The sequence below is a fragment of the Emydura macquarii genome, unplaced genomic scaffold (assembly GCF_026122565.2).
Source record: "Emydura macquarii macquarii isolate MOO-44397 ecotype Brisbane River unplaced genomic scaffold, CSIRO-AGI_Emac_v2 contig_1627, whole genome shotgun sequence".
Taxonomy (NCBI): domain Eukaryota; kingdom Metazoa; phylum Chordata; order Testudines; family Chelidae; genus Emydura; species Emydura macquarii.
In genome coordinates this window covers 114,113-141,702 of record NW_027131764.1, presented here as the reverse complement: position 1 = coordinate 141,702, position 27,590 = coordinate 114,113, and the positions used below count along the sequence as shown (strand labels likewise).

The following is a 27,590-nucleotide window of genomic DNA, read 5'->3' as shown; positions in this document are numbered from 1 at the left end:
TCTGAGCAACAAAATTCATTTGCTCTTTTCAGGAACGTCTGACGAGGAGGCCTTGATCTAAGGTCACATTTTGAAAAGTACAAGCAAATTTCAAAAATGATTTAGGCTCCAAAGACCCTTTGACTTTCAGTGCAACAGGCTGTTATGCATTAAGAACTGAAGATTGTAGTCTTAAGAGCGGCATCCTCTTCCCTGCGGTACTGAGAGAGCTGGTGAGATGACGTGGGTAACACGGAGCTGAGATTTGCTGCTGCTGCACTTAGTTTTAGGGGTTCGCACATTGACGATCAGTGTCAAAGAAGGCTAAAGGCATTAGATGTCCAAATCCCACTGAAATCAAAGGATCCAGTCCTTTAAGTCAGTGGAAATTTTACCTTTGATCTCCACAAATTAAGTGTCCTCTGTTGTGCAATAAGTTAATACTGTCCAAGGACAGAAGTGTGTATGTAGGGCTAGACACACATCTCTGTGCGTGTGCCATGAAAGTCATGGGAGGAAACTGGACAACAATGATTTTAGGCCTCAGTTCTGCCCTTCTCCCAGAGAACCTGCCCAGTGCTGGACCCAGCGCCGGCACAGTTAGAGCTGCTGAGGAGCCCTGCACTTCCTGAACTGCACTTTAGTTACGCTGGTTATTTGTGAAGTGTTTTCAGCTGTGGCAGGGGAACTTAAGGACAGATTATTAAAGGTATTTAGGTGCCTAGTGGGTTTGTCTAAAGCACCAAGGCTCCTAAAACTCACTGATTTCAAAGGATGCTCAGCACTTAACTGTGTTCTGAAATCCCGCCAAGGGCAGGAGTCCCAATAGGTCTGCAATAATCGACCTATGAACTGACCCTCATTGTGAGTTCGGTGGTGAGAAGGGAGTGGCAGTTCATAGAGTGTCGCGGTAACCGACAACAACAAGCAGTGATGGGGAAAGGTGCAAAGAAGAGACAAAAGACTGAATCAGTCCAACAAAAAGGCCCCTAGTACCTCCCTCGACTTCAGAGGGACTATTCATGTGGGTGAACATTCACTAATGTGACCAAGGGGTTCGTTAGCTGGCCCTCAGTGCGCACCCAGAACTGGTCACTAGCACCTGAGGGGGCAGATTTTAACCGGTGGGATATGGACATAAACACAATCTGTATCCCATTTCCTGAGCCGGGCAGCTCTTAACTGTTCTAACAGCACAGGAGCCAAACTCATCCAGGGCGTAATCTCACTGCCCAGAGAGGACTTGCTCCCGGAACAGATCTGGCCCTATGATGTTTACACAGAACTGGCTGGATTCCCCTCGATGCACTTTGGAGTTAACATTTGTTTTGTCCCTAGCCTTTGCCCCAAAGACATTTCCACCACTTGCTTCTCTGGGACCCAGTGCGGATGAGCATTGGGGAAATTCGTCTCGTGAGAATGAAGTCATCCACCAACTCTGCTGCATGTGATGGGGCCAGAGCCTCCGCTGGTGAAAGCTCCATTGATTTGCATGAGGCGATGCCAATTTACTCCAGCTGCCAACCCAGAAAGCTTTGTTCCTCCTGTTTGGTGAATTCCGCAAGGTTTCATTGAGTTGCTATAATCTTAACTGCCATTTGTTGGTAGCTGATCCGCAGAGCTTAATTGTGAAGCATTCGGCATTGGTGAGGCCGCATTTAGAATATTGTGTCCAGTTTTGGGCCCCCCACTACAAAAAGGATGTGGACAAGTTGGAGAGAGTCTAGCGGAGGGCAACAAAAATGATTAGGGGGCTGGAGCACAAGACTTATGAGGAGAGGCTGAGGGAACTGGGCTTGTTTAGTCTGCAAAAGAGAAGAATGAGGGGGGATTTGATAGCGGCCTTTAACTACCTGAAAGGGGGTTCCAGGGAGGATGGGGCTAGGATGTTGTTGGTGGTGGCAGATGACAGAACAAGGAGCAACAGTCTCAAGTTGCAGGGCGGGAGGTCTAGGTTGGACATTAGGAAAAAGTTTTTCACTAGGAGGGTGGTGAAGCACTGGAATGGGTTACCTAGGGAGGTGATGGAATCTCCATCCTTAGAGGTTTTTAAGCTGAGGCTTGACAAAGCCCTGGCTGGGATGATATAGCTGAGGTTAGTCCTGCTTTGATCAGGGAGTTGGACTAGATGACCTCCTGAGGTCCCTTCCAACTCTAATATTCTATGATTCTATGATAAATCAATACAAATAACAGATCAATAACATGATGATAATAAAAGTCCATATGGGCACTAGACCAGGGAGCTATCAAGCTGCTTAGATACCAAGGTGATGGGCACCTTGGACATACCTAAGGTGCATAGATACGGATCATTTTTCCAGTGCGATGATCCCAGTTGCAAGCTGACTGCAAAGCTAAAGTTATATTCTCTGAGGCTGAGTGACTCTGGAGAAAGCTAATTTGTGGTTTGAACAGACAGGGCAGCAGCGATGCAGAGTGACGTTTGTACCGTCTCTGATGTGAGATGAATTGTCGGGTCTCACACTCGTTCACAATGGAAAGACAATAAATAATTGTCTTTATAATATACAATGAATAATATAATAGACTTGTTCACAATGGAAAGACAATTGGCTTTTCTAAGCGAGCTGGAGGGAGTTCAGTGTCTGGCCCCCATTGTTTTTTAATGACATCAGGTGCGTAACTTCCTTAGGCCACTTGGAAAATCCCACTCTAAAGGGACATCACAATTAACACTAATTAAACAGTCCTGTGTAGGCTTAGCCAGTGTGCAGCTGTCCTTCCACTGTGCGGTAACCCTAGCCACTCTGCGTCCACACTTCAGCCATCGCCACTGTATTTATTCAGGGGAGGTGTGTGTACCAGCGTATTCTGGGAAAACCTGGGCAGCTCTCCCATGATGCCTGAGGCCGGGGGAGAGTGCCAGAGGACATGCTGACAGATCAGCACATGGGCCTAACCTCTGTTAGCTATCCTAGTACAGAGAGCTGGGGGGAAGGAAGATGGGACAAATTAGTGACACCGGCTAGGTTAGGGGATGCTTTCTCCACTGCAGAAAATCAGGGTGACAGCTCACCTAGTGAAGGAGAAGCACTGGCCAGCCTGCATCTTAGCCAGCAGCACTTATTGGGAGCCCATGGTGAGACACCCAAAAAGGGGTCTGAGCGTCAGAGTGGCGGGTCGCTCAGGTCGTTCTGTGGATCAGGCCCCTACAAGGTGGCTCCAGGAGGGCATCCAAAATCACGTGTCACCTTTGAAAAGTTCAGCTGGGATTTTCCAAAAGGGCAGAAGAGCCAGGAGCTTTTCTCCTATTGAACACCAGTGGGAGTTGGGTTCCTAACCCCGTTAGGCTCCTTAAGAATCCTAACATGCAGGCACAAACCATGTTTAGAATCTACTAGGTCATCAGCTCAGGAGCCAGGTCATCAACCTAACGAGGGAATTATCGTGTGGGCAGGGATTTGGAGGGGGTCCTACCAAAAAAGGATAGCGGCACATTTGGAAACCAGGCCCCAAGGCCTATCCTGTTCTTTTAGTAGGGTAAAATAGGAGCCTCCGGGCAGTCAACTTTTCATTTGTTCTGAAATAACTCATATATACAGGCCATTTTAATAAGAATCCCTGTGGTTTTTTATAGCACTTTTCATCCACTGATCACAAAGTACTTTACAAGGGAGATGAGTATCATTAGCCTTGCCCTACATATGGAGAAATTGAGTCCTGGTGAGGTGAAGTGAACTGGCCAAGGTCAGCCAGGACATTAGAAGACCTAGTTTCTATTTTCAGCTCTGCTGCTGAGTCTTAGTTTAGCATCATAGCTACTAGCCCACCCTGCCTCTAGACAAGCAGGGACCATTCAGCTTAATTGTTCTTATAAAACCATATTCATAGGTGAATCTCAGAGCACTTAAATTTACAAAGGGCGCTGGTTAAATTTTAAACAGTGCCTAAGTGGTTTAGGAGCCCACGTCCAATTTTCAACAGTGAGGTGGGCGCTTAGGCTTTTAAGATTGTTAAAGGTATTTAGGCAGCTAGTGCCATTTTCAGACGTCTTTAGGTGACAAATTGCCATGGGTTTCAATGGCAGTTATGGGCCTTGATACTTTTGAAAATCTGACCAGGCACCTATCTGCAATGTGAGGTGTCTAAATACCACCGAAAATGGGTTGCAAGTCTCACTGAGAGTTAGCGGGACTTAGAATCCTAAGTGCTTAAGGGTCAGATTTTCAAAGGCACAAAAATATTTTAAAAAGCCTGCCTGAAGTCATTTCTGAAAATAGGATGTGGCTGTCTTAAGTCAACACGAGAACACAAGAGGTGCCGTGTGGGGTCAGACCGATGGTCCATGGAGCCCAGTATCCTGTCTCTGACAGTGGTCTGTACCAGAGCTTCAGAGAAGCGTCCAGAACATGGCAATTATGGAGTGATTCATCCCTGCCTTTCCCTCCTGGCTTCTGGCAGTCAGTGGTTTAGGGTCGCGTTGAGCATGAGGGTGTGTCCCTGATCATCTTGGCTAATGACCCTCGATGGACCCATCCGATTTATCTAGGTGTGTTTTTAACCTAGTGATGCTCTTGGCCATGGCGAGGAGTTCCACAGGTCGGCTGTTAAAGGTATTTAGCCACTCAGGGCCCATTGAAATCAAGAGAGTCAAGTGCCTAATTACCTTTAAAAATCTGACCCTCAGTGCCTAACTCCCATTATGTTTAATGGGGGCTGGGCACCACGGTGCCTTTGAGGATCCCACTGAGTTCCTGTCTGCTTTCTTTGGCATGTAAATATATTTAAAAACCTGGCCCTTCCCCCATGTCAATATCTGCATGTTATAGATGGGGAAACAGGCACAGACGGGAAATGATTTGGTGTATGTCACACAAAGGGTCAGTGGCCATCGGGAACAGAACCCAGGTGTCCTGACTTTCAGCCCAGTTCCCAGATTGTTACTCAGAACTCAGTGTTGCACTCAGCTGAGGGCAGGAAAACTTGGGTCAAATCCTCATCTGGTGTAAACTAGAGTAATTTCATTGAAGTCAATGGAGCTATGCCCTGTATATACCAGCTGAGCAAAGCATGAGTCCTGATTTACCCCAGTGTAAGCAAAAGAAGAATCACTCCTTCGTTTATCTTGTCTTACTGGATGACCTTGGACAATCACATCCCCTCTTTGTGCCTCAGTTTCTCTATTTATAAAACCAAGATCCTGGCATCCAGCTTCTGTATAGCACATTTCATTCATAGAGCTCTATGCACTTTACAAACACAGGTCAGTGTCCTTATTCCTATTTCACAGACTGGGAAACTGAGGCATGAGACCTCGAGCCACTTGCCCAACATTTCTCATCAGCTGTCACTTTGGGAAGGGGGAGAACCCACATTGTGAGACTCCCCAAGCTACTGCCCTACCCACTCCAATCTGCCATCTCAGTTGCTGTTGTTATTACTATTCTTTCATAGAATCATGGACGATTAGAGTTGGAAGGGACCTCAGGAGGTCATCTAGTCCAACCCCCTGCTCAAAGCAGGACTAACCTCAGCTAAACCATCCCAGACAGGGCTTTGTCAAGCCTCACCTTAAACACCTCTAAAGATGGAGATTCCATCACCTCCCTAGGTAACCCATTCCAGTGCTTCACCACCCTCCTAGAAAAAAACATTTTCCTAATAACCAACCTAGACCTCTCCCACTGCAACTTGAGACCATTGTTCCTTGTTCTGTCATCTGCTACCATTGAGAACAGCCTAACTCCATCCTCCCTGGAACCCCCTAGCTCACTTCAAGTTCAATAGGGGTTTGGTTTCAGAAAGGACCAAAGGATCCTGTTCCTTAGGGATTTCAGGAAATTGGATACATGTGATCAACTTTGTGCTTGTGATACAACACAACAGACTTGTGTTGTCATCAGTCACAAAAACTTTGACTCCTGTGAATAGCGATGGAGAAGTTCTTAATTATCTGAGTGCCCTGAACTCAACCTAGTTGTCCCGTGCCGATCATTATATATATATCTGTGTGTTCCTAATTCACGTGAGAAGGCCCACGCAATCTTTTACCTATGTGAATATTCATGAGTCATGAGTGCAATCCCAGGCACCGTTCTTCATGTGAGCATTCCTTGCTTGAGCAAGTAAATCCAGGAGAAAATGAACCAATATGAGTACCCTTTACTGCTGCAAAAAGTTGCATGAAAACCTTTATTCATGTGAGAATTCCTAACTCGAGAGTAGCCCCGTCATTCCCAAGCAAACCATAACTCATGTGAGGAGCATTACTCAAACAAACATTTACTCATGTAGATATTCCTCATTAATAGAAACCTTTACCCATGTAAATTCTGATTCATATTTATGGTCCGGTGCAAACCATTATTACTATATTCCTTACTCATGCACACCTTTGCTCACGTGAACATCCCTAACTTGTGCTTGCAGTCCCTCACAAATCAGTACTTGCGTGAGTATGCCTCAGTTATGCTTGCAGTCCTGTTAAAAAATGAACTATGCGCAAATTCACTCACTTTACTTTTGCCTCTAGTCTCCTTCAAGCTTTCATCCATGTGAGTATTCCCATGCAAACCTCTACTCACGTTGGTATTCCTTGCTCATAAGAGGAATCTCATGTAGGATTTTACTCTTGTCTATTTTCCTAATTCAACCAAGTAATTCCGTGCAAATTCAGGCCTGGTCTACACTAAAAAATTAGATCAACTGAGCAATGTCGCTAAAGGCTGTGAAAAATGTCATGCCCTGAGTGCCATGGTCAGGTTGTCCTAACCCTATAGGTACAGGCAGCTAGGTTGATGGAAGAATTCATTCATCAATTTAGCTACTGCCTCCTGAAGAGATGGAGTAACTACACTGATGGGAAACCCCTCCCATCAGTGTAAGAAGTGGCTGCACCATGGTGCTGCAGATAGATCTGCAGTGCCACAGCCATGCCGCTGTAGTGTAGATATACCTTTATACTCATGTGAGTATACCTAACTCATGCTAGCAGTTCCAAGCAAACCTGTACTACCGAATAGGGATACTGACAGTCTAAATCCATTGCAGATAGAGTAAGATTTTGCCATGGAAGTAGCTGGGGGTACATAACTACCTAGAGAGATTTCAAATACACCATTGCATTATTTTAACTTAACATTTCTATACTCTACCGTTTTCTTTCAAAGGATCCTAAAGCACTTCTCCAAAGTGAATAACTATCATTATCCTCATGGTACAGATAGGGAATTTGAGACACAAAGAAGGGAAGTGACTTGTGTAAAGTCACTCAGTGAATGAGTTAGTAGGGTCAGGAATAAATCTGAACATGCTTGACTCCAACTCAGACACTAGCCGTTGGAAAGCACTGCCCCCAAACTTCGATGCTATGGGCTAAATATCACCTAGGTAGAAAACACACTAGCATGATAATAAAATACAGTCAGCTCCAACAAGCTTAATGATAATCAGCTCCATCGATATCTCACGGATGGCCAATGCACTTTTCAAAGGATGCTAATGGCATAATCCCCATTTTTCAGATGGAAATATGCCCTCAAACCATTTTCCCCAGAAATTTTCAGCCCACATTGCCTGGGTTTTGTCATTTTATCACCCCAGGAGTAGCTGTGCCCACTTCTTCTCATTACTGTCCTTTTTTTAGCTGACACACAGGAAATGACACTCCTTCTACTCCATACCGGGTCTCACCTACTCCTCCTCCATTTGCTCCCAGGAGATACTAGCAGTTGATGCAAAGAGACCTTGCACTCCCCCAACAAGCAGAGCAAAGACCCAGTTAGCGGGGAATTCTCACTGGCTCCGGCTCCCATGTATGGCCATATAGGGACTGGGCACGAAGCAGTTTTTGGTATCAAAGGAAAAAATGCTGGGCAACTTCACAGAGTCTTTGGGATTGTTCCAAACCCGCTAGGTCTCAAAAGAAACCTCAAATACTCCACAACCCATCCAACTCCTATGGATCTGGAACCAAGCAAGGTAGAACTCCTGGTTTCAGAGGGTGAGAGAGCATTTTCTTTCTTTCTTGACAGATTTTATAGTCCTATTAAAATGTCAGCTTTGCAGATAGTGAGACAGAGAGATTTTATTCTTATTTTACCGATATGGAAACAGTGAACCAGAGATTAAATGGGTTAATCCGTTCAATTTCAGTTTTATCTCCAAGAAACGCTGGTTCCCAATTTACCTAAATTTCACGGTGTGCTTGCAAAAGGGAAAGAATGGTATCATTCAAGCCAGGAACAGGGGTATTTAGATTTTAATTTATCAGAGGCAGAAATGTTCTGGGTCAGTGCTCAAAACAAACGTTTTATGTATACCAAGACCCTAGACATCATATGGAGCCTGGTCTTTCTTACGGCTTTAATGTTTCAAGTCCTGATTCTCATCGCACACTGAGTGTGAAGACAGAAATTAACCCCAGGGAAATTAATATTCTGAAACTGGCATATGAATTGCTGTATTCTGATCTCATTTACATTGTGTTTAAATGGATGTACCACCCGTGACCTCACAGAAATTACTCCAGATTTACTTCAGTTTAAGAGAAAGGATAGCCATGTCCTAAGTAGTTATAGTTCAACAAAGACAATTTGGAGTCTGTTAATATATCCATTATAGCCAAGTGCCAACTTTGTTACAAATAAGGTTGAGCCTCCCTTTATTTTTAAATGTCAGCTTTAATAAGTTATCAAAAATCAGCACATCCACTCAGATTGGCTTCAATTTCTTTGTGCCTTGTCTAGGTGCTCTGTAGTGTTAGTGGTCAAAACTTGTAGTCATTTGAGCGAGGAGTTCCTGAAGCACAGCCCTCTAAACACAGCATTGTACAAAACCTTCTCATTCTTCTAATATGCAGACACCTGGAGAGTCAAACTATAGCTCTGATCATCCAAAATCAGCCATCCATCCTTTGCCTCAGCTACTGCATGGCACCCTCTGCCCCTTTGGGGATGCAGTTCTGGAAAAGGTTTTGGAAGGAAAGAGAAAAGATCTCCAAGGTGGCATGTGCTGAAGAGATTGAAGTGCCCATGTGCAGCAAAGTCTAGGGCTCTGTCAAAACACGAGGGCTTTCAGGGAGCTTGCTGTCACAGTCCCAGGATGACTTAAGGTATATACAGTGGTCACTGAAGTTGAGAGTAAACTTCCATGTTGGGAGATAGAGACCTGTGCTTGGTGGTTTCAAGAGGATCTGATTTGCGCAGGTTGGTTTGCATTTTGCAGGAGCTACTTTTAGATGTTTTTCCCTTATACCAAGATTTCTGGTTGAAGAACAATATTTTAAAGTGCTGTAAACCACTTCATGCTTGATTTTACTTATGCAGCATTGTCAAGGAAGTCAGCATTGAGTTAATAGAGGGAAGCTGAAAGACAGGACAATGTAATCTGGTTCCTGAACAATGGATCTGAGTGTGATGAAAGGAAAGAAAGTCACAGGGTAAATTGGACATTTCCTGGTTTTCAGAGCTTTAAGTTTAACCATTCTCCATGTTCTGCAAGGGTAAAAAGGAGCCATTGGGCAACTTTAATTCTATATTAATAAAGTTTTGGGGCATTTAATTTTATATTAACCTATGGCTGGATTTTTAGGGTTGGACACTCAATTTGAATTCAGTGTGCATCCAACTCCATGTAGACCAAAAACAAACAAACAAACAAACAAACAAAACTGACCTAAATCATACAGATTCCTTTTTACAACCAAGAAGACCAGTCATCTTTCACGTGTATGATCTAGAGGTCGTACAGAGTGAGAAATGCTTTGGATCTGTACTTCTTTGCCACAGTTTTACACTGGTGAAACCAGTGAGAGGGAAGGGCAAAAAAGATGGATTGGAAAAGGGTTGGGATTGAAGGGGTGAGGAGAAGGGAGAGGCTATAAAGGTTAGTGTGGGGTGAAAAGAGAGGTTAAAGGGTAGATTAAGAAGGGCAGAAATAGAATTAGATGCATAAAAGAGGAGGAAAGGAAGAGAAAGAAATCAGGATTGAGTGCACTGAAGTGATTGGAGCACGACTGCTGTAAATCTGGAGTAAGTGTGATGAGAATCAGGCCGTTTCTGTAGCACACTGATTAAAAATGCTCTACCCATGTGCTTACTTAGTTTATTGTTCAAATTGTGATAACTGATAAATCTACGTTGTTCCACTGCCTAGCCCACATGTGAGCTGAGAGTTGGAGAAACAGTGTTATGTTCATTTTGAATCTATGGTGTAACATTCACTCTCTGAGAGACAATTTTCATTACTGTAAATTCACTGTGTCGGGTTCAGTGTTGCACAAATGTAACTTACTTGGTATAAATAATTTATGGACTGAGACTAGTATAAAACAGATGCCGTTCCAGAGAGGTCTTGGAGACACACAAGTCTAAATTTGATGTAACTGAGGCAGCTGAGAGACATTGACTTAAGTGAAGTTATTGTGCATTTACACATGTTAGGAGAACATAACCTGGTCAAAATGGCGGAAGCCTTGATAGATAGATTGATAGATTTGATTAACTTAAATGATGTATCAAAATAATGACTAGAGCCTCGTTTTATTTTTCAAGATGAAATATCCTGAGGAAGTGACCACAGGAAATGACACATCAGTGACTGAGTTTGTCATACTGGGCTTTTCTAACCACCAGCATATGGCTCATCTTCTCTTTCTATTGTTCGTGTGTATTTATTTTATTACAGTGCTGGGAAACATCCTCATCATCCTCATTATAAAGGTTGACCCAGCCCTTCACAATCCCATGTACTTCTTCCTCAGGAACTTGTCTTTCCTGGAGATCTGCTACACCTCCGTCACCCTACCCAAGATGCTGGCCAACCTCCTCTCTGAGGATAAAACTATCTCCTTTGTTGGCTGTGCCGCCCAAATGTATTTCTTTCTGGTATTTGGAGTGACAGAGTGCTGCCTGCTAGCTGTTATGGCCTATGACCGCTACAGTGCCATATGTAACCCACTGCGCTATGCGGACATCATGAATAAGAGAGTGTGCATCCAGTTGGCTGCTGGCTCCTGGATCTGTGGTAGCCTCGCAGCCCTGGGTCACACGACATTCATCTTCACACGTCCTTTCTGTGGGTCCAATGTGATCAACCGCTTCTTCTGGGAGATCCAGCCAGTGCTGACGCTGGTCTGCGGGGGCACCTACAGGAATGAGGTCCAAATCATTGTGGCCGCTGCCTTGCTCATCATGATGCCCTTCATGCTGATACTGGTGTCCTACATCCACATCATCTCCACCATCCTTAAAATGAAGTCTGCCAAAGGCAGACACAGGCTTTCTCCACCTGCTCCTCACACCTCACCGTGGTGGCTCTGTTCTACAGGACAGCCGTTTTCATCCACATACGCCCCAAATCCAGCTATTCGCTGGATGTGGACAAGTTCCTCTCTCTGTTCTATTCTGTGGTGACTCCAGTATTGAACCTCATTATCTACAGCTTCAGGAACAAGGATGTTAAAGGAGCAATTCGGAGAATGGGAATCAAGATCTGTCCTCTAAAAACATAAGGAATTCTCTTTCAATTGGACAATCTATTGAGGAATAGCTTCAGCTATAAAGAGAAATCTCCCTTATTGAAATATTCCCTGAGAGACATCTCAACTACTGAAGGAAATGTCCCCTAATGGGAAGCTTTAAGGATAAATCCTTCATATTGAATATTGAATTAGTTAAAATATTTTAAATTTTATATTTCTATGATTTTTATGGATTTTTCTTTGTTTTATTTACAAAACCATCTGCTATTACTTATCCCCATTTTTTGTTCACAGCTATATATCCCTATTAAAAATAGAATTTGTTGTAATTTTCTCAGATTCGATTTTCACTTGACTTTTTTTCTGAATAATTAAAAAAAATGTGAAAAGAGCCAATATTTTTTGCATATATTTTTCTTATTTTTTACAGATCTACAAAGCTCATGAAAGATATCAGAATTTTGGAATTTCAAACTTCTCAATGATATTTCAAATGCCATTAGAAGATTTTCAACTCCTCACCTCTATTCCCCCATTGTTTGACTGGCTCTAATTAAGGAATATCTCAGTTCTAGAGAGAAATATTTCTTACAGTAACATCTTTCAAAGGACATAGCAGCAGATCTTGTTGAAGCTTGCTTGGTTGAGAAGTTTTCCTTCAGAAAATTGAGTTAATCACAATTGAAGCATTTTGCATGGACATGCCAATTTGGACATAATGTTTTAAATGGGAATAAATTAAAACAATTTGTTTGGGGTTTCTCATTTCATTTTGGTTACCTGAAAACATATAATTTACCTAATGTTGAAACATTTCACTTAAAATTGAAATGAAATATTTTTATCCTATTAATCATTACAATTCTTTGGTCAACTTTTATACTAAAATTTTACCTTTAGTATTGTTTTATATCTCTAGATATGTAATATTTAATATTGTGTATAATATATAGTATTTTATATTACATAAGAAACTTTTGACATTATCAAAAGACAATGACTCTCCATTATCAAACAAACAAAGTAAAACACTAATGTTTTGTTGATCCCACTATGTGCCTAAATACATTTAAAAATCTGATCTGTAACATCAACATGCCTCAATTCCCAGTTTATAAAATGGGGATAATAACATCTCCTGACCTCACAGGGTTTTCTGAGGATAAATTCAGTCATACATATGAAGTGCTGAGTGATTGAATCCATAAAAAAGCTCATTAAAACATATTAATAATGTCATTCAAGAAGATATTCCTCTTGAAATGTGGAAGTAATTGCTTGTCTCTAAGATTTTCAATTTTAGACTCTTTTGAAAATCTCCTTCCTAACATGTGACCAGTGATCTGTTTCAGTGTACAAGGAAGGTCCACTGATTTCTGAGAGCTTAACTCAGTGATGGATTTCTCCTTATGTTGCCTTGTTGCCCAACCATCACTCATCAGATTGCCCAAGTCAAACTAATTAGACAGGGTCCTGTGGTGAACTGGGGCTATCTTTATACAACTTGGGAATTCCGGTTGATATTATGAAGTTACATTATGAAAACTGCTATGTCATGTGTGCCTAACCTATGTGTTTGTGGATCCACCATTATGGACGGAGCCTGTAGACACAGATACAAAGATAAATAATTAGGGTTAATAGCGGTACTTAGACCTCACAGTTGTATTCTTAGAAAACCAGGTTAGCTGATTCCTCCTGAAGGAAGGAAGGAAGGTAGGCGCAATGGAAACTTACCAGGAATCGAACAAAAGAGGCCAGGTGACCAAGAGTGCTTTAAATAAAACCACACAGGATCACAGAGCCAGACAGGAAGAGGATGGGGGGCCAAAGGAGAGCAAAGTCACAGAAGTTGAGAGAGGGGGATCCACTAGGAGGTTACCCAGCACGGAGCAGCCTCATGGGAAAGTCCTGCCCATTTTCCTGAGCCCAAATGGGCCCATGGACTGTGGACAACCCAAAGGATTCAGAACCCAACCCAAAGAAGGCCCTTGAGTGGTGAGGAAACTGAGGCAGGAATGTGCATTTAGTGTTCATTGTTTTGTATGATCCGTACTCCCTGGTGCTTTACAGGATTAAGAATAGAAGAGCATGAAGGTGTTGGACTCTCTGCCCAGTGTGTGAGTACTGTTTGCTTCACAGCTGTTGCGTTCCCGTGAGAGAGCTAAAGCCTAACCCAGAAGCGTCACAGCTCTGGGGAAGGAGTTCAGGGACAGGGGCATGTTTAAGTAACTGGGGTCTCTTGGAGATCAATGCTGGTCCTGGAGTCCCAGGCAGGTGGTTGGAGGACCCAACTGAGAGCTGGTACCCAGAGCAGAACCAGTGCTGCAGATTGCTGAGGATTTACTTGCAACCCAGGGGATTGGGTACAGCAGAAGTTTGGATTACCCTCCAAGCAGCCTTAGTGGGTGGCTGGCAGGGAGCATGAGGTAGGATCTGTGACAGGGACTCTCATCCAAACCCCAGATCTGACCTTCCCTGATCTCAGGGTACATAATCGCAGGCCCAATTTCTATAGCTGAGATCTTCAATGTTTGAATGATGTCCTTCCCTCCCACCACCCTCCATCACATGTGCAAATTAAAAATGCATCTGTATCTAAATTATGAAGCTCAGACTTACGTCTCCCTGATATCTGTGATCTCGTCTGTGGGAGACCCACGTTGTGGTAAATAGAGACAACAAGAGATCACTTCATATCAGCTCACATACATGTAAAGGGTACTGAAAATGCATTCATATATCCCATGTGTGAAGATTAAATGATATGACCACAGCTCAGCTGGAATTATTATAGGTTATTGACCAATGTCTATGATTTCAGTGGAATTATGAATTCTGATGATTTTGATCCCTATACAAGCACCTTGCCAGTAAGTAAACATGTACAGAAATCAATGCTATATAGTGAATGAAAACTGATGTCTTCAGATTCAACATGCCCATATCACGTCAGTGGGATACTGATGTCCCTAGGCTGTTGGGGAATGCATTTGAATGGGTTTTATTCAAATGACTGATGACTATCTAAGAAAAGATAGAATTGAGTTACATGGATTTTTCCTGTATTCTGTCATCCATAATGAATGGGTGTTCTAAATTTCAAGACACTGGATCAATGAGAACAATGAAACTAAGTCCCTCAAGTCAATGGGAAATTGATAGCTTAGGATGTGACCACGAGGGTCTATTTGCACTTACTGCAGGATCAAAGTTCAGTTGTGTCAGTCAGTCAGGGACTGGCTGGCTTGTTACTAACAGGTTTAATTTTCCACGTTGTAATCCATAGTTTAGGACTGGCGATTTCAGATGAGGTTCATCTATCCAAACTAGAAGCCTCAGACACAGTGGGAGTTTTGGGATTGTTTCCTGTTTCATAACGAATGAGTAAAGCAAAGGATGAGATTTTCAAAACTATCTAAAAGATTTTAATGAGTGTCTGTGAGTGTCCATCCTTCATTTTGATTTATTGAACTGAAGCTCCTGTCCTTCACTATGACTCAGGTTCATTGAACAGAATATATCTCCAGTAACGCACTCTAAGACATGTGACTCCCATGATGCACTGTGCAGCTTGGCCAGAAGGAAATGTGCATTGCATTATGGGTGATCCCTCCAGGGATCCTGGCTCATATGAGAGAATGGAGGTTGAAACGCTAACTTTCATAATGCGATGACAGGGAAATGCAGTTTAGTGGTTTGTTAAACTGATTCAAAACTCAACGTTTTGCATCAGTTAAAAAAAAACAAAATGTTTTCTTTCTGGTCTAACTCACCCCAAATTAAATATTTCATTTTGACTTTCCTACTGGAATTCAGTTTTGCAGAAACTGCATTTTCTGCCAGAAAATCCTTCCTACCAAGAATTCCCAACCAGCTCTGCTTAAAATCGTTTCCTTGAACTGTAAAATGTATTTTGTGTTGCTAAGAGGTGCTACGCAAGATCACATCCTGATTGACAGCAAAACAGATGAAAGCTAGAACTGCTAAAAATGGCAGCTACAACAACACTGTAAACAGATCATTTTATGGCTTTTTAAAGCATTTCACATAAAAGAATATTCACTTTTCAATGAAAATACTGATATAAAAGGTCAAACATTTACTCTGTTAAAAAAAATAGTTAAAATGTTTGGTTTTCTATTTAAATTTTTCTGTTTCTATTTCCTATTAAAAACATTTACCCAGATCGGATTTTTTTTTAACACAAACTTTTATTTAAAAGTATTAGCTTGGAAGAAAAATCTATTTTATGTAAACAAACCAAAACAAAAAACGTTTAGATGAAAAAGAATTTGACCATCTCTACACAGAGCCCATGCACTATAGTTAACCTTTCCTATTGTTGTGTGAGAAAGAGACAAACACCTTTAGGATTAATGCGTTATAAAAGGACAGATCTCAAGGGGATCAACAAAACATAAATACTCTTCTAGCTTCAGCACTTTCATGTAATATTTAGCAACTAACAAAGAGAACAAATCACATTCCAGATGGAGGTAAGGCTATCAGATTTGAAATTATTTTTCTGGTACATTAGCCAGAAAAATAAACATCCTGGGAATGAAATAAGAATGTGTGAAAATATTTCAATGGGAAAACAAAATGAAAGTTACGTGAGATATGACTGAGCCTGGTGCCACGATGGAAATACTCCGGATTTATGCTTGGGTAAGTGAGAGGAGATAAGTTAGTACCCATTTCATTCAATGGAGCTACTCCTGATTTACACTCCCATGAGTGATAGTAGAACAGGTCTCACTGACTTCAATAGAATTATTCATGATTTACACAGTGATGCATAAGAATAGAAAGTGATCCATTGATTCTAATAGGGTAACTCCTGCTTTAAACTCAGGTGAGTGCAAGCAGAATCAGGTCTAGTAACTTCAGTGGAGTTACTCCTGATTTACTCTTGAGTGAGTGCGAGGAGAATCAATCACCATTGAGTCCAGCTGAGTCATCCCCGATTTACAGCAGGATAGAAAAGAGGACAGAGAATCAGCCTCTTTGACTTGTTTTTGACTTGTTTTTTAGATTTTGGTGAAACCTTATTTTCAAATTGGAAAATGTTTCTGTTGTATGTTATGCCTCAGCTTTTAAATCATCTCTCTTGGGAGTCCCTCGACTTTGGAACAGTCCCAAAGCTTAGCTTTTCACAAAGACGAGCTCTGTATCGCCCACCACGCTGAGACTGGTTCAGCTAGTTTTAGCACTCCCATTTCTCTGTGTGTGCTCTGAATAGTGAGTCCATTGAGATCAGACTTCTGTTTAGAGACCCGGGGGGGCAGTGTACTGTTGCCTGATTTTAGGGTCTTAATAATTTTAATAATGATGTTTATTGAATGGGTTTATAGGCTCACCAATTAATCTGATCAGAAAATAATAAAAGTCTTGTCCCAGAATCAGGCTAAACAGAGTTTTGCAAGGATCCTTGGGATGTCTGACAAGAACACTCACCGGAAGAACCAAAATATAGCCTTAAAGACTTTTATTGAGATAACATAGAATAATCATTCAATGGATAATGATCAGTCAGAATGACAGAGGCAATACTATTATTCTAGAGATACATGTGGTATGATAGACTAGAAAGCTTTTGGATTAATATACTCACACCCTTCCTTGATAGCCTGGCGGTAAGAGACGAAGGACCAGCCTCCCCCTGTGTGCTAATGTCCAGGTTCCTCAAGGTGGAGAGCTTAGGAACAGCTCAAGAGCTAAGAGCTATAGAAGGACTATATCACTAGGAGTAAGATAATACTGAAGGTCCAAGACATAAGACACTTTAGACATGGTGGGTGGCCCCTCTTATAACTCGAGCACTATGTGCCCTCCTTGTATCTCCAAACTTAGCTTCCTCATCCACAAAATATCAGGGTACACTTCTTCTATAGGTTGGCATCTTTGTGTGTATTAATGACATATCCATATCCTTTCCAGACAGTTCGCTCATTCTGACCTCTGTTATTTCTGGTCTAACCAAATTCTAGCGGGGTACCTGTTAAGTCTACTGAGGGCATGAGCTGAGGTAGCCCCTCTATCTTATTGCCTCCTGACTTCTCTTGGGTAAAGGTTATAACCATATGTATCCTTTAGCTCATCATCACTTACCTAGGCTAAAGGTCCTGAGTGCTAACTTGCCTTAGTTCATCTTACAGGTGTGGCCTGTAGATAACTTGTATTACAGCGAAAATATTTTTAATATAAATCTATTATAACAAAACCCACAATTAAACTAATAAGAAACAATAACTACATAAGAAAATATATATATGCAAGCAAGCAGGCTAGCCCTATGGGCTACTGCACCTAGGAAGTATCTGCAGGGAGTCCAGGTAGCCTTTTCAAAACCAGCTAGTGTTTATTAGTCAAATGGAGTACAGGACTTGGGAGACTGGGCTACACTGGTAAAGTAAAGATTAAGTCAGGGTCCAGAGTAGCAGAACCCTTTGGCTGGCTTTCTAGCGATTTCTCAAGTCCCATTTTAGTCTCTGTCTCCTTGTCTCTTTGTTGTCAGTTGCAGTTTTTGCTGTGTTTAAAAGTTCAGCCCCCCCTTGACTTGAGCATCAATGTCTGGTCTTTGGCTCTTCTGTTGGCTCTCAAGGATACTCCATGCAACGATGTTGATTCCGTTCAGTCCTTGATCATTTAAGCTGCCCCAATGCAGACGGCGTACCTGACACTCATGACCATAACTCATGACCTTCTCCCATAGGAGAAACTGACTCCTTCATTTCATGCACAGGGTATAGCACTACGTGGGTGGGTAAACACCATCACACATATTGTTCATTACAAGTGTTACAAAAATTCCCACATTCTCCACAGTTTCATTTGAAATGTTTCAACCAGCCCTAAATTCCACCCTGTACTGAGTCCTCAAATTCTGGCTTAGCGAGTGCATATATTTTAGCAATGCATCAAGTTTTGATTTAAGGACTTTGTGTGGAGAATCCACTACACCCCTAGGTAATTTCTTCCAATGCTTAATTACCCTCACTGTTAAATATTTGCACCTTATTTCCTTTCTGAATTCAGTGAGATCCCGGAAGTTATGCTAGTGTGAATTCTACAAAGTGAATCAAGATCATTTACTTTAAAGGCACTACTCTGCATTTATATCTTGTGTAACTAAAAAGGGACTTGGATCCAGTGTCTATGGCACACAACATAGAATCATAGACGATGAGGGTTGGAGGGTGTAGTAAGAAGTGAGAGCTTAAGGCCTGTAAAACAGGCTAAGGTCTAAATAGAAAAAGCCAAGTGAGCAGGAGTATAAGGGGTCACTGAAGTTAACTGAAATTGGCACAGGAAAGTGCTGATACTGAAAGGTTGTAAGATTGCCAAAATATTACTAAAATATGTAGCAGGTATAAGAGGTACCAAGATACTAACTCTCTAAAATGACACTTTTATGGATAGAAATGACAAAATGTAATACATGGAGTTGTTTTGCCCAAATCAGCCAATCACCGGAAAAAGGTGGTATTATACTATGTCAAGAGGGTGGCAATTACCTATTTCAAAGGGGGCAGAACGAAAGTGTATGTAACAGTGTATAAAAGAGGGTGTCAGAGGGAATACCGATGTCCGGGCTAGGGGATAACGGAAAGTCCCGCCGTTGGGCCGAGACCATTGTAACACCGCCTATGCGAAACTGACCCAGAGATACTTTGTAAGTCATTTCTCATTGTGCCGCATGCAATAAACCTGGCCTGGGTGCCTTCGTTGATCAGCTAATCTGTGGTCGTGTCAACTCATTCGATCATGAGAGCCATCTCGGTTTCCTAGCCAGAGCTGGGACAGCATCTACACAGGGACACACGTACGCAGCCTACACTAATAAACATCGGTGACCAACATACCGAGTACCACAATTGTGAATACAGAAATTCTCTACAACAAAAGCAGTTTCATCTATTTCTAAAAAAACATTTCTTCTGATACATTCACACATACATAGATAAAGTTCTATAAAGATGAAGTATAGTTACCAGTCTCAGTTGCTCGTGTTAGTCCACTGAGCAGGTGGCTAAGACACGAGGGAGGGATCAGGGGCCTGCCGGTGCGCGCTGATGCTCCTGGAGGATGATTGTAGAACCAAACCCAAAGTCCTCATCTTTCTGTCTCCTTTTTATAGGGGTGAGCTCTTATTGCACTCTCTGGGTTTTGCTTTGTCATGCTGCATCTGTATCCTGGTTTGATTATCAATTACCCATATTTTGCAAGCATGACCCTTGTTCTTATCTATCACAGTCCATCTTGTTTTTGTCCTTCGAGATGGACCCCAGGGTTATCAGGGTGGGCAGTCTTTGGCCAGCTGGGTCGTAAAAGTTGTTATCTTCACTCCCTTCTTCTCCCCTTAAACATTCGAAGTTGGCACCTTTCTCCGTCACTCCCTAGTTTCACGTACTCACATCACTCACTCATCCATTCACACACTAATTTCTTAACATTCAACTAAAACTTATGGCTGAAAGACTCAGATGTCCTTCAGAAACAAGAACATTTTTTCTTATCTAAAACATTTTCTACTACAACAAGGGTAATATCATTTCACCGTGAGTTTCTTTATGTCAGGACATATGCTGATGTTCATTTTACAACCAACTTTAGAACACATGTACTCAGAAACAATTTCACAACCAAGATCTTTGGTAACTTTACACACAGAATAATCAATGACAAGATGGGCAGTTTCAAAAACAAAGTTATCAATAGCTCACAGATTCCTATTTCACAAACTGGAAGGCCAGGCTAGAATGCAGGGCCTCAGGAAAACTGCTGTGGTGGTTTGTCCTATACCAAAAAGGATCTGGCATTTCAATGCCCTTAATAACAGAATCAAATATAACAAAATCAAGCTTTGGGCTTACATTTTAAAGTCTGCAAATCCAGCCTGGCTGCCTTTCTGGAAGATGCTTTTGTCAAACACAAGTTAGTGGGTTCAGGACAGGGGTAACCAGGTGAAATTATCCCGCCTGTGTTATGCAAGAGCTCAAGCTAGATGATGTAATGGGTCTTACTGGCTATCAAACGTATTAATCTATGAGCGAAGCAGGCACAAGTAAAAATTAAATTAAAATCTTAAACCTTCATAGTAGATGACAGAACTAGGAGCAATGGTCTCAAATTGCAGTGGGGGAGGATTAGGTTGGATATTAGGAAAAAGTTTTTCATTCAGAGGTTGGTGAAGCACTGGAATGGGTTACCTCGGGAGGTGGTGGAATCTCTATCTTTAGAGGTTTATAAACTGCGGCTTCACAAAACCCTGGCTGGGATTATTTAGTTGGGTTGGTCCTGCTTTGAGCAGTGGGTTGGACTAGATACCTCCTGAGGTCCCTTCCAACTTTAATATTCTATGATTCTGTGATTTCCAAAAGTGGTTTCTGGCTTTGGGCCTAATTTCCCGAGCTGCTGACCATATAGAAGCCAATGGGAGGTGAGGCCTCTCAGAACTTCCTTAAATAATTCAAGCCCTTTATTTTTCATGCCTTTATTTTTTTGTGCCTCGTTTATGAGAACTGAGGCCTGGATTTTCAGATTTGCTGAGCATTCTCAGCTTCCGGGGATTTCAGTTGGGGTCATTCATGGGCACTCAGCGGTTTTGGGGAAAAGGCCCAGATTGGCTGACATTAAATTGAGGCTTCCAAAGTTAGTGGATATTTTGCAAAACTGGGCTTGCAAACGCTGAACACCTGCAGAGTACAGCTTTTGTCAGAACTGGACCTTTAGCACAATGTCCTTGTGTTGTTATTTAGGACCCTAGTCCTCCTTTCATCTTTACCATTATCATGTTGCGTTGCACTAGTAGGGGCATTGCCAGCAGATCAAGGGAAGTGACTATTCCCCTCTATTAAGCACTGGTGAGGCCACTTTTGGAGTATTGTGCCTAGTTTTGGTTTCCCCCCCCCACAGGAAGGATGTGGACAAATTGGGGAGAGTCCAGAGGAGGGCAACAAAAATGATGAGGGGGCTGGAGCACATGGCTTATGAGGAGAGGCTGAGGGAACTGGGCTTGTTTAGTCTGCAAGCGAGAAGAGTGAGGGGGGATTTGATAGCAACCTTTAACTACATGAAAGGGGGTTCCAGGGAAGATGGAGCTAGGCTGTTCTCAGTGGTGGTAGGTGACAGAACTAGGAGCAATGGTTTCAAGTTTCAGTGGAGAAGGTCTAGGTTGGATATTAGGAAAAAGTTTTTCCTTAGGAGGGTGGTGAAGCACTGGAATGTGTTATCTAGGGAAGTGGTGGAATCTCCATCTTTAAAGGTTTTTAAGCTGAGGCTTGACAAAGCCCTGGCTGGGATGATTTAGTTTAGTTTAGTTTAGTTTAGTTTCAGGTAGTTAAAGGCTGCTATCAAATCCCCCCTCATTCGTCTCTTCCGTAGACTAAACAAGCCTAGTTCCCTCAGCCTCTCCTCATAAGTCTTGTTCTCCAGCCCCCTAATCATTTTTGTTGCCCTCCGCTGGACTCTCTCCAACTTGTCCACATCCTTTTTGTAGTGGGGGGCCCAAAACTGGACATAATTCTCCAAATGCGGCCTCACCAATGCCGAATAGAGGGGAACGATCACTTCCCGCGATCTGCTGGCAATGTTCCTACTAATGCAGCCCAATATGCTATTAGCCTTCTTGGAAACCAGGGCACACTGCTGACTCATATCCAGCTTTTTATCCACTGTTACCTCCAGGTCCTTTTCTGCAGAACTGCTGCCTAGCTCGTCAGTCCCCAGTCTATAGATGTGCATGGGATTCTTCCTTCCTAAGTGGAGGACTCTGCACTTGTCCTTGTTGAACCTCATCAGATTTCTTTTGGCCCAATCCTCCAGTTTGTTTAGGTCCTTCTGTATCATATCCCTACCTTCCTCCCCCTAGCTTAGTGTCATCTGCAAACTTGCTGAGGGTGCAATCTACCCCATCCTCCAGATCATTGATGAAGATGTTGAACAAAACCGGCCCCAGGACTGACCCCTGGGGCACTCTGCTTGTGACCAGCTGCCAGCTAGACATGGAACCATTGATCACTACTCGTTGAGCCCTATGCTCTAGCCAGTTCTCTATCCATTTTATAGTCCATTCATCCAACCCATACTTCCTTAACTTGCTGATCAGAATACTGTGAGAGACAGTATCAAAAGCTTTGCTAAAGTCAAGGTATATCACGTCCACCACTTTCCCCACATCCACAGAGCCTGGCACCTCTTCATATGCACCAGTGCACCAGTGCTGTGTCATTCTTCTTGTGGTAGAAGTCTTTTTGGAAGAGCAAGGTTTTGCAGTGTTTCCTAACTGACTTGGGAAAACGAGGCAAAACTCTGATCCAATTTTTGTGATTGGGATTTTTCAAAGGAAGCTTTTTTAATAAAAAAAAGCTGATTCGTCAATTCTGTAGCTTCTCCTAGAAGCACATCGATGATTAAACTTCCATTGAGAAGATGTCTCGGGTGCAGGATGGGATTTTGAAACAACCCCAGGGAGCAATAGCCAAGAATAGCTAATAAAGCAGTGATCAGAGCACTTACTGGGGCTGTTCTAAATGAGACAGAGCTTGAACCTGGGTCTCCCAGAGGCCACCTGAGTGTCCTACACATCACTGATTTTGGCCCAAAGAATAGGACATTATTTATCCAAAATGTATACAAAGTGGGAGCGGGATAATCTATTGTAACCAATAAGCCCAGAGAAACAGATCCTATTAAAATATGTCCAGTCAAAACAGCTCAAAGCTCACAGACATTTCTTATCAGGAAGTTCTTGTAAATGGGCTCTGGGGTCAGAAATATTGGCAGAAATTCTTTAATAAATAGCACCAAATAATGAATATTTTCAAGGAAATAATTGATCTGGACATCAACAATAATGGACAACAAAAGAGGTACAATAATTGGCTTTCGTTATTCATAATCTATCTATCTATCTATCTACATACCCTGCTTATATTTAATGGATACATAGGGTACACAAATAAGCACAAACATGCTTTAAAAATAACAATACTAATAATAACAACAGCAGCAATAACAGACGGTTTCTGTGCTCCAGATACATTTGGAACCCTGTGTGGAGGAAAGACCATTAGCTAATTCCAAATCAACCCTTTGCAGTGAATGACTAAATTCCAGTTGCCTCTCTGAGTTCACCCTCTCAGGTCTCAGCCATGAGCAAGCCCCTCTTTTCAGGCAGAATCACCTGATTTTCCCCCTCTCGAGCAGGGTCTCAGCCGACAACACCCTGTGCACCAACGTGATTTCTCAACAGGGTTTGATACCAGCAGTTCTTCTCTCAGGGGATGTGAGCAGTAGTAAGTTGAGTGACTGGCCAGCCTTCTCCATACAAAGTGTGATTTATTTACCATAGTAGGAACAAAGTTTAACATAAGAGAAAATATTAGATAGCCACTCCCGATCCATCACAGCAATTGTGTGGCAGGATAAATATTTTGCCTTATTACCACGACTCAGTTTGTCTTTAGGCATTGCAATAGCTTTCTCTTCCAACTGCCTTTCCACCATGGGAAGAATGATACAGCATAAAAATAATTGTTTGACCAGAAACTCAGCTACCCTGACACCCACATGAATTTTTTTCCAAGTCTTCATGAATGGGGAAACCAAAACTTTAAGACAATCAGAAAACCCCATCAAAGAGATGATGAGATTGCATCTCGAATAGATGATAAATAATCGATACCCTCATTTAAACAAGCATTTTCCACACTCCCAAACGCCTACCCCCCAAATAAACCACGTGGAGCACAGGAACGAATCAACCAACCAATAAACAAAATAACACACACAAAAAAAAACAATCAAGCAAACACAAAGTAAACCGCTCATACCTGAAACACAATTTTTATGCCAAAAAAGGAGAAGAGACAGAAACTTCATGAAGTTCATTGGAGACTTAGCTATGGCTATTGATATTCTGTGCAATGGGCTCAGGTCGTGTGGGGATGGTAGCAGTATAAATCCCTAAAATAAACAGATAGGTGTGTAGACAGATTTATGGATAGATATAGAGATTCTGATCCTATTTACACTGCTGTAACCCTTCACTAACGCTTCTGACTTCAGTGGAGTTAGTCTGGATTTTATTACTTCATAAACATATTACACGCGTATCAAGGACACAATTTTGTCATCAGTCGATAAAGAAGCTCAGAAGGAAATCACAGTCAAGGAGCAAGGACGGACATTCTAATTCTTGGTGAATATCCTCCACACAATCAGTTTCTTCAATGCAGCTTTGATCTCCCTGTTCCTTATGCTATAGATGATAGGATTCATCACCGGAGGCACCACGGCATAGAGAACACCCATCAGCAGATCCGGATTTGAGGCTGAGGTGGAGGGGGGATTCAGGTTCTCAAAGCAGCCAGTGAAAACTAACAAAGAGACCACAGTGAGGTGAGGGAGGCAGGTGGAGAATGCCTTATGCCGGCCCTGCTCAGAGGGCATTCTCAGCACTGTTTTGAAGATCTGAACATAAGACACAATTATAAAAATAAAGCAGTTTACACCTATAAATGCACCAAAGGCAATAAACCCAACTTCACTGAGGTACATGTCAGAGCAGGTGAGCTTGAGCAGTTGGGGGATTTCACAGAAGAACTGGTTGATGACATTGGACTGGCAGAAGGGTAATCTGAAGGTGTTCCCGGTGTGCAGTGCAGAGTAGACAATACCAGTGATCCAGGCACCGGCTGCCATTTGAATGCAAGCTGTCCTGTTCATCACCTTCTCATAGTGCAGTGGTTGGCAGATGGCGACATATCGGTCGTACGCCATGACGGTGAGTAAGGCAAAATCAGTTGAGGTGAAGAGGACAAAGAGAAAGACTTGGGTGACGCAACCAGGATAAGAAATCAACCTGGTGTTCATGAGGGAATTGACCATGGATTTGGGGAGGGTGACAGAGATGGAGCCAAGGTCTAGGATGGACAGATTCATTAGGAAGAAGTACATAGGGGTGTGAAGGTGGCGGTCGAGGGCTACGGCCATGACAATGAGAAGGTTCCCCATCAAGGTTGCCAGGTAAAACACTAGAAACACCACAAAGTGCAAAATCTGCTGCTCCCGCACTTCAGAGAATCCCAGGAGCAGGAACTCGGTCACAGTGGTTCGGTTGGACATTTTCTTCCTCAGCACATTGTGTCCTGCCTGCGGAGGGAAGGAGAAGGGCAGCCGTGAGGATTAGAGTGACCGAGGGAATGACCCTGATTCCTCTCTCCATAATAACTGATGATGTGACCGTCCGAGCACAGCTCTGATCACATCCACTGAGCAGGGGTGGTTAGGGCTCCTTGCTGCGGAGAATGAGATGACTAATTCGGTGCGTTACCCCACTGATGTCAATCCGCACAAGTCCCGGAAGCTGGGTCAGTTCACACCATGTGAAGATCTGAGAGACGACCTGGCTTGATAAAATGCATTAAGAAGATGGAACAAGGTACACGCTGAATCCAACAGTCCTAGCAAAGAAAGTCCCTCTATTATTACCAACCACAGGCTGCAGCTTGGGCCTGGAACTGAAACTCTAAAACACCGGCACAGCCTCAGTCCCATTGCCAGGGAAATGCGACATAGACTCACCCAAGGTCCGACACGGCCACTCGGCTGTGATGATTCCACATAGACGCCCTGCTTCCAATTCACACATTGATTTATGGCCCCTAGTGCCAGCCACGCTTACAAAGCTGTGTGACAATGGTTAGTGGCACGGCTCAGTTACTGCTGTGTTGTATCGTTTCCATTTGTGACTTTATGTCTGTGCTCTGCGGGTCAGTGACAATCAGGACACCTGGGTTCTGTTCTTGGCTCTGCCACTGACCTGCTGTATGACCTTCAGTCAGTCACTTCCCCTCCCTGGGACTCTCTTTCCCTCCCTCCCTTTCTCTGCCTGGTCTACTAGGACTGTGAGCTCTTTGGAGGATGGGCTGTGTCTTATAATGTCTGTATTTTCTGCACCTTTTTTGTGCACGAATATTTGTGTGCTCAGCTGTCAGCAGAGGTGGAGCCTGGATATGGTGCTAGACAAAGAGGTTTCTAGTCCCAGTGACCTCTTCCCTGTCCATCTAAGCTCCATGTCAGGATAGGCAGATCTAGCTGCTGGGTGCAACTCTGAAACTGGGTTCAAAGCTCCTAGTCCCTATAACACATAATCTGTGGGTATCAGCTTTGCCACTTACTCAGTTTTACTTTCCTTTGAAACAGAAATCAAACAGATGCAATAGAATGCATGGGTTTCCAGTTATGATGTTATTAGACAACATTAAGGTTCCCCACCCTTGTTTGAAGTTTAAGTCTGGTTGGAAAGTTTCAGTTGAATTTTGGTTGGTTGGTTGGGTTTTTTGGATGGAAAATAGTTTTTTTTAACAAAACACTGTTCTCACAATGTGTCTGCTTTCCTTCAAGATCTGTAATGTTTTGTTAGAAAACTGAGTACTCAGCAAGCAACCTTGTTTGGTTTTCATCTTAAACTTTACACTCTTCAGCTGAAAGTTCTCAGTTGCCTAAAGCTGAAAAAAAAATTGGGTTTGGAGTTTTTGATGAAAAGTTGAAAATTTCCACCAGAGGAATTTTTTCCCCCTGACTATCTCTAGTTGTTTGAGTAACTTAACAGTGAAATCCTTAGTGAGTTCTGACAGTAATTCTGATTCACGGTCTTAAATTTCCCTTGTATGCTAATCCCCACACATATATTTAATGGAAATAGCAATCTTACTGTACTGGCCTCTGTGGATTTTTTCCCAACAGGTGATGACTCCGGTCATCCAGCTCCAGGATTCTTCGGTCATTATCTAGCTATCTATTTAGATGCCAAGGACACAAGTGTGTGAGAGTCATCTCACCCCTCACTCTGAGCATGGCCTGACAGAACTAGACTCAGACCGGTTGCTCTCTGTAGTGCTCTCAGGCAGTGTGCGCGCCACTGGCATTAAAGGAGTGATGCTGCAGGAAGGTGATGTACCCATGTCTATTTCCTAAGGGCTTGTGGGACTCATCCCCGAGAGACCTGAACAGCTCAGAAGCAGAGGCCCAGAGGCAAAACCTCATAGACTCATCCATTTTAAAGCCAAAAGGGGCCGTTCTGCTCCTCTAGTCTGACCCCCTGCCTAGCACAGGCCCTAAGATCTCCCCCAGGGTTTCCTGACTCCAACCCAGC

The 27,590-nt window shown here is 42.8% G+C and overlaps 1 protein-coding gene and 1 pseudogene across 1 annotated transcript; one reads left to right on the top strand and one right to left on the bottom strand.

Annotated features, from left to right (window-relative positions):
• Nucleotides 1-10,496: 10,496 nt before the first annotated feature.
• On the top strand, nucleotides 10,497-11,455 carry LOC137157916 (olfactory receptor 10C1-like; annotated as a pseudogene).
• Nucleotides 11,456-24,622: 13,167 nt separating this feature from the next.
• Nucleotides 24,623-25,558, bottom strand: LOC137157915 (olfactory receptor 14C36-like). Its single transcript, XM_067555344.1, has one exon. The coding sequence runs from the start codon at nucleotides 25,556-25,558 to the stop codon at nucleotides 24,623-24,625; it is 936 nt and encodes a 311-aa protein (XP_067411445.1).
• Nucleotides 25,559-27,590: the final 2,032 nt, after the last annotated feature.

What these genes read in the sequence shown, in the direction of transcription:
- LOC137157915 (XM_067555344.1), bottom strand. Translation starts at nt 25,558, where the DNA reads ATGTCCAACCGAACCACTGTGACCGAGTTCCTGCTCCTGGGATTCTCT.